Source organism: Botryllus schlosseri, chromosome 16 (genome assembly GCF_051294905.1).
Source record: "Botryllus schlosseri isolate E-star chromosome 16, Bs_hap1, whole genome shotgun sequence".
NCBI classification, from domain to species: domain Eukaryota; kingdom Metazoa; phylum Chordata; class Ascidiacea; order Stolidobranchia; family Styelidae; genus Botryllus; species Botryllus schlosseri.
This window is the reverse complement of record NC_137251.1, coordinates 1096535-1104176: the sequence shown is the minus strand read 5'-3', so window position 1 is coordinate 1104176 and position 7642 is coordinate 1096535. Positions and strand designations below refer to the sequence as shown.

The window sequence follows — 7642 nt, the reverse complement described above, 5'->3', positions numbered from 1 at the left end:
ATTCGTATTGAGGTGTCCCAGAGATATCAATTTTAGACAGAATAAGCATTTTTCGCATCATGGGATGAAAATTATAGTATTGATTTGAAAATGCGATATTCTAACCCAGGGGCTCCTAACGTTGGCGGTCTAGGGGGGCGAAAAGGACGAAGGGGGCGAAAATAGCGAAGGGGGCGATATAGGGGGCGATGAAGCGTCAATTCGGCTGAACCTTTTTTTTTTAATCAACCCACGGAAATTTTGTTACAAAAGTGTTAAATTAGACATCGAGCCGAAAATTTCACCTTTTTTGATAGTTAACCCGCGGGTGATTACAGTTTGTATGCCCAATTTTCGGTACACAAAATTTGGGGGCGATGATCGGTGTTGAGCTTGAAAAGGGGGCGATGGGTCGAAAACGGTTGGGAACCACTGCTCTAACCCTTTGCTTACTAGAAGACCCCGATTTAGAGAATATCATGGCATGGCGCCCTACCCCCTAAGGCCCCAACTTTAGGCGAAGACCAATACGGAGAAGTTGTATCGGATACGGTTTCAACACTTTGCGCGATTAGTATACGTTAAGAACAAATATTGTGGATCGTAAAAGTGATATTTAGTGTAGCCTTATTCTCGGAAAATAGAGGCATCACTTTACGCTTGTTTTTATGCTTCAACATGTATGTTCTGCAGACAAAAGAACTGAAATTTATTGGAACTCAAAGTATGATAATCGGAATTGAAAGTGAAATGCAAATACCACTTCTAAAAAGCAAAAAATATATTTATGTCTTTTTTCCAAGCTTCAGAGGTGATCTGCTAAAACAGGTGTAACTATCAAAAAAGACAGATTTTCCAGATTAGCAGAACACGTCATGGTCTGCTAGATTACGAAATGATAGGTAATTGCTAGAATGCGAAACGATAGTTTCAAACGTTATGGTGGGCCATATTTACTGTGATGAAATAATTGATATGGGCGACAATGCGGTGTGAGCGGAACCAAGCAATCCCGTACCTAAATCATATTCACTGATACTTTGTAGAAAACATATTTGTCACTCCATAACTACTGTGCGCGAGGCGCAACAAAATTTCTTGGCTTTACTTGACTTTTATGAATATTAAATGTTGGTGCTTTGTGAAAACAGCCCCGAAATTCCTCGGGCTATCTTTCGTATTGGGGGACTATACTACTTTTACTTGACAAACTGAAAATAGCGAAAAGTAAGTAAGTACATCACAAAATATTACGAAGTAGTAGTAGAAAAAATCAGATCTACTTGATTAAGTACCAGAAGTAGAGGAAAACTACTTGAGGACTTCGAAAAAGTAGAAGTACTTCGTTACTGACCACCTCTGGTTGCAAACCAACCAAAAGTGCACTATGCACGATTTTACGAGAATACGCTTTTGGATTCCGTCCCGTAAAGTAAAGCCTACTTGGTAATTATACTTTGAATACCCCTATTATTGATGGCGCGGCCCGCGGCGTCATCAAAACAAGGAAATTGGCCCGCTAGTACATTTGAGTTTGAGACCTCTGTTCTATACCAATACCGAGAAAACCATTACCGAGAACGCTATTACCGAGAATGGAAATTACCGAAAATGGCCAGTGATGAGAAGATATCCGATAATGACACGAATCGGAGACGAATTTCATTTCGCGATGATGGTAATCCAACCTGTTACAATCGCAGAATATGTCATCAGTAATCTGACAACTGACAGCCAACCGTTACGCTATCTTGTTGGTATTCATGCTATATTTCCTCGTCGCTCCTTTCCTACTGTTATAAACCTTGAACGGCTCGCAGAAACAAGAGACCGAGAAGATATAGTAAGCCAAGAAACTTTAGTTCCAACATTATAAGCAATCATTCTTCCCGGTAATTTGCATTTTATTACTTGCCTGTGGCATACTTCAAAATAATCACAAAGCCGCTTCAAAGTGCCGCCAATGTCAACGTATTTCTTCTTTCTTTTAGGCGTTGCCTGGCCTATGTAAGTTAATAATAGCTGCACTCGATTTTGCATGACATCCATCCTTGCAAAATATATTTATATTCAAGTCGAAATCAATTAGGCTACACATAAACATCTCCCATTGCTTATACTTACTTAATACACTTTAAAAATTGATTACGTGATAATAATGAGAGAAATACTGATTCGCGACGCGAATCCGTACTATCACTGTTCGATAATGTGGTAATGACAAGACGTTAGTCATGGGAAATTCGCAAAAGTATCATTAATTCAGAGGTGAGCCAAAACACGGGGGGAGGTGATATTTTGCAAACAATTCAGGCAATGTTATCAATTCTAGTAGTTTTATCGGGTTAAAGCTATGTACGTATATACGAACCCTAACGCCACTTCATGGTAACATCTCTACGCGCATATACAATACGTATGCCAGTTGAGTTAGGTATTAAATATAGAGTTAGATGGGTTATTTTATTAAATTTAGTAGACCCACTGATATGTGAATAATGACTTGCTCACAAAGCGGCGAAAGCGAACCGCAAACAAATTGAAATGAAGTCACAGCTCGAGGAGTGCAAATTGGGGAGCACTGCAGTCAATCACATATGGTTGCTGCTTCGAGTCTCGCCTCTCACTACTACTACTACTCTTACTATGTGTGGGTGGCTCCTCTTCGCCTATTCCGTTGTAAATACAACGCCCAGAGAAAGAGAGAGCCGAACTCTTGAAAGATGGCAGCTAAAGATCACGTTGAAGGAGCAAAAGCAAAAAGACATCTGACATTGATGAAATCCATGTACGGGGCGCAAATTAATGTAATAGCGACAAGCGACAATGATGTAGTAATGGAACCAAAAAACAAACTCGGGGACTGCACTCAAAATTAGATTTGAAGACGCTCTGATGCCATTTGTGCGTAACAAACTATTTATTGAATCATTTGACTTGGTCGCCGTTTATTTTTTTCTGTTTTCATATATTCAATTCCAGCGACAAGTTTCATGAATAAAAATCAACTACCATTCTCTACGTTCACTGCAGTCTAGCTACAGCTTTCTTTACCACATGAACATGAATATCATCAAACATCAATCAGAGTCCTCCAGCCCCCGACTATTATCTAACTATTAGCGACTAGATTTGTTGTAGGTTAGTAACCATGCCCTGCGATTTTGGAATCAGTCAAATTGCGATGAATTATCCAAACAATGCAACTCACAATGATGTTTATTTCGATGGTGAGAAAAAAAAAGAAGGACGTTACGAATTGACGTCATGATCGATCAAGAGAATAACGTTCCTTCGATCCTTTTGTAGACCTTCATCTCCGAACAGCATAGGATGTGACGCGTGCCCGTAAACGCGTGCATATCCAACATCCACCAGATTCCCTTGTGGTCTGTTTTGTTGAAGTTCCCGTTGAGGTTGCTATAGGTGCACCAGCCCCAATACCACCAAGCTCCTTCGTGATGAGAGGCGCAATTCAACCGCCAATTATCGTGGTCCGCGTCCTTCGTTGTGAATCGACGATTGTTGTTCAATGCGAGAGCGTCAGCGGTTACATTCCCGGAGAATCCGGATATATGTAGCCGGTAGTGGTCGAGTTCGTGCCCGATGCTGAAGGACCTGAATTCGAATTATGATTGAGTTACATTGGTGCAAATTTTTACAGCGGCGTCAGGATTCTACAGACTTTGAGAATGGTCGGAATAAATTGCGGTTACGATCCCACCGTGTACATGTACAGTCACCGAATGCGCTCACCTGTATTTATACCGCATATGATCGTTTTTGCCTTTCGTCATCATGTTGATTTCCAACGACATGTCATCTCCTTTTGTCAATTCGTGCAATGTCTCAAGTCCTGCAGACAAAACGCGGTTTTCAATCAATTGCTTTCAAACGCAAAAATCAAATAAACAACTGCAAGAAGCGGGCTATTTGAGTTGTCACGCAATCGAGTTCTTGTTTTTTGTGCCATTCACAACTGATATGGTCATTTGCGACTGAATCGAAACGGTTTTCTTGATGTTTTGCTATGCTATGGTCATTTACAACAGGTTAATTTCGTTTATTTTGTACAGCTTACCAGTTACCATCGCTTAGACCAGTGGTTCTCGACCGGGGGATCCGCGAAGCGAAATAGTTGATAACCTTTTTTTTAAATTAGGGAAATCACGAGGCAGTTTCGCGTCATTAATGTAGTAAAACGTCAACAGGATGACCGTCTGAGATGAAATATCCCACTGCGTAGGTTGATTTTAATTGCTAAATGACCATTAGCCTATATCTTTTGCTGTCTGGAGATATTTGGTTGGGAATTGAGAAAAAAATAAAAAGTTGGATTAGTAAAGTCAATCACGGTGACTTCGAAATGTTAGCAAAAATCCCTTTTCCATAATAATTTCAAGATGAACTGATACATAGAAATGACCACTGACCATAGGCTTGACGTTATATGTTCTTCAAAAAAAATGTTTGTCAATTTTGGTGCCATAGAATATTTGTTGCGATCATGCCAAAATGTGTCGTCGGAGGCGTTACGCGTTTTCAATCCATTGGCCACCACCTATCTTTATGAAAATGGATTTTCGACACTCGTATCAAATCGAAGGCGCGGATTTTCAAGACACGACCATGTATTTCAAGAAATGTAGTTGCGATAAGTTCACTTTGGAATATTAAAAGCCAGCCATACTCAAATACCACATGTCTGAGCTACATGCACTTAGTCAAGTATTCACGGACTAGGACGTTCAGTCTTTCTTAATCATTTGTTCGACCCATGCAGCTGAGCTACGTTGCACATATTTTTTATTTTGTCAAGTGGGAAGCAGTGTTTGGTTATATTTACATCAATTTTACAAAACCAGACGATGCATTTACTTTGTCACATGTAGTATCATGGTATAATTCCAAAAAATGCATCAATTTATGACTGCATCGCGAAGATGCATAGCGCAATTTTCTTCCTCTATGCAACTGAATTGCAATGTGCAAATAATGTCAAATTTTATCAATATATTTATTAATAACAGTGAGTGGTCGTACATAAAAATCATATTTCAGCTATTATTAGTAATTTAAAGATCCCTTCGATAATAAAGAACTCGGAGTCGGAGTCAGCGTCATTTTAACAAACTCCAACTCCGACTGCATGCACTATAGTTTTCACGACTCCGACTCCGATTTTAAGGCGTGCTAAATAATTTTGACACTTCGACTCGATTAAGCGAAAAATTAGCCAAACTCCGACTCCGACTCCGACTTCACAGCCCGCAACCCATTGGTGTTGCAGCCAGAGTTGGATCAATTGTAATTTGTAATTGTAATTGAATGTAATTAATTACATTTTTTAATGTAATTGTAATGTAATTGTAATTGAAGCATTTTTATTTTGTGTAATTGTAATTGTAATTGTAATTTGACAAAAATTTTGCTCAATTACAATTTCAATTACATTAAATTGCTATTGAGACCTGACAAGCACAACATAAAACAATTGACTTATAATGCATTCTCTTTAAATGTCGACAAGGAACTTGGTGGATCCATTCGCGGAAGCCCTTGACTGCGCCCTTGCGGGCGAAGTTTTTTTTATTTTTACCGCTATGCTGGCCTCGGCTGCCATTGTATACAATTTTTAGATTACTAACCAACGGATGGATTCGCAACTCGTGACTCACGCCGAGAAACGAACTGCTGAGCCGGCTAAAAGCAGCAGAATTGATATTCCCATAGCTGGCGATCCAAGCGTCGAAATTTGATATTTATGGTCCTAATCGAAAGCTAGTGTCGCACTGATTCCGCAATAAAAGTATATTTCCAGGCAATGGTACCATCCCAAAATAGTCGTGTAAGTCTGGGAATCGGCATTGTTCTGAACAATCGCTGGGCGTAATTGGTAATTGTTGTGGTCATGCTGCTGCAGCGCTCTCACTTTTCAGAACAGTCGGCCTTAAACGGCTATTTTGGAGCAGTTACATTGCCCTGACGAGATTTTATTTTGTATTTTCGGAATTAGTACATCAATAGCTTACGATAAAGACCAGATGCATCAAATTTGGACGCATGGATCGCCAGCTCTAGGACTAACTAACCAGACCACTGGATTTTATATAACGTCTTATCTGACAAAGCACGGTTTTGTTTTCACTCCTCATCCTAATTCCTACGTCCCTTGATAAAAATAATATTCTTTCTTTAATTATATACTATAGACGCAAATCCAACACGTGCATATATTATAATACTTTTTCAACGACATACTGCACCCTATCCTTAATCCTAACCCATAGGAAATTAGGTAAATAACATTTTACATTTCCAATTACGTGAGCCATAATTACCGAGCATTCAAAACACGCTTATATTTCGCCACAATGACATCTTACATAGCATACTATGTACGCACATAAACGCATTTATTACCACACAATCTGAACTAGACTTGAATTGTTGTTAAATACGACGCTACGGTTGTGAAGGAGCATGGTTAAATTTATGATTATTCAATTACATGTTCAACAGCAGCAATTGTAATTGTAATTGTAATGTAATTGAAGCATGCAAGGAGTAATTGTAATTGTAATTGTAATTTGATATTTTTAGCATGGAGTAATTGTAATTGTAATGTAATTTAAACATTCATGAAAGTAATTGTAATTGTAATTGTAATTGAACTGAAATGATGTAATTGATCCAACTCTGGTTGCAGCTGTGGATCACTGCTCTATTTCGTCACCCACACAATCGAGTTAGGCGGGTCAAAATTCTATGACTGAATCGAAACCAACCCACCGAGCCACAAATCTCCGTTACAATCCCCGAATCCGTTCACGTAATCGTCCCAGCCCCGGAAGAAATTCACGTTTCCGTATTTACGTCGCTGGAAAACCTGAAACGCAATACGCCAAACGGTCAAAGTGACAGAAATCTCACGAATTCTCTTCTAAGAGTCCGCGTTCGAGGTTATCGTTCAAAATAATGTGTCGCCTCGAACTGATTTGAACTTTTTTCACCTGAAACCGAGCTTTCTCATGACGTTACAAACGATTTTCTTTTAAAGATTCAAAATTCTACTCACAGTCCATTTCTCGTGTGCAGGGCATGTCTTCTTCTCATCACCTGCTCTGATTTGAAGCGGGTAATTCACGAATTCAAATATCAAAACAAACCAAATCTTGAGTAACATTTTCAGAGGGGATTTGATATCATTTTAACGATGCGTGTCCTGCTCAACTTGAGAAGGTAGATGACTGATCAATTTATATTGACGGAGAAGATCACCCGACCAGCTTCAACTGAGCTATACGTTTGCAATGACAAATTCGCTGCGTTGACTGCCATTTTGAGGAAGACAGCTTCCTGATATCGTTTAGGAAATGCGCTGAACCGAGTTTCACATAAGACTCACTCGATCAAGCGTAATACCGACAGGGAAGTTTTTTTAAGAAATACGAATTTGGCTCGAAAAATATGTAATATTTTATGGAAATGCGACCCACGGAGGAAAATAATGCGTCCCGCGTTGAAATGCAAATTGAAAGGATTTTTCCTTCGTTTTGCTTGGTGTGTGTGAGCAATTTCACAATCATACGAGTAGCGACAATAACTATACATTCAAAAATATAACTACATCATGGGGCCAACCCGTGGCCCATGACAAGTA

At 39.3% G+C, this 7642-nt stretch overlaps 1 protein-coding gene across 1 annotated transcript; it reads right to left on the bottom strand.

Annotated features, from left to right (window-relative positions):
- Nucleotides 1-3254: 3254 nt before the first annotated feature.
- On the bottom strand, nucleotides 3255-7249 carry LOC145458679 (ficolin-2-like). Its single transcript, XM_080337127.1, has 4 exons — nucleotides 7058-7249; nucleotides 6772-6868; nucleotides 3736-3835; nucleotides 3255-3597 (listed from the first exon to the last, which is right to left on the bottom strand). Exons 1-4 carry the CDS (start codon nucleotides 7163-7165, stop codon nucleotides 3255-3257), a joined length of 648 nt encoding a protein of 215 aa, XP_080193253.1. The 5' UTR covers nucleotides 7166-7249.
- Nucleotides 7250-7642: the final 393 nt, after the last annotated feature.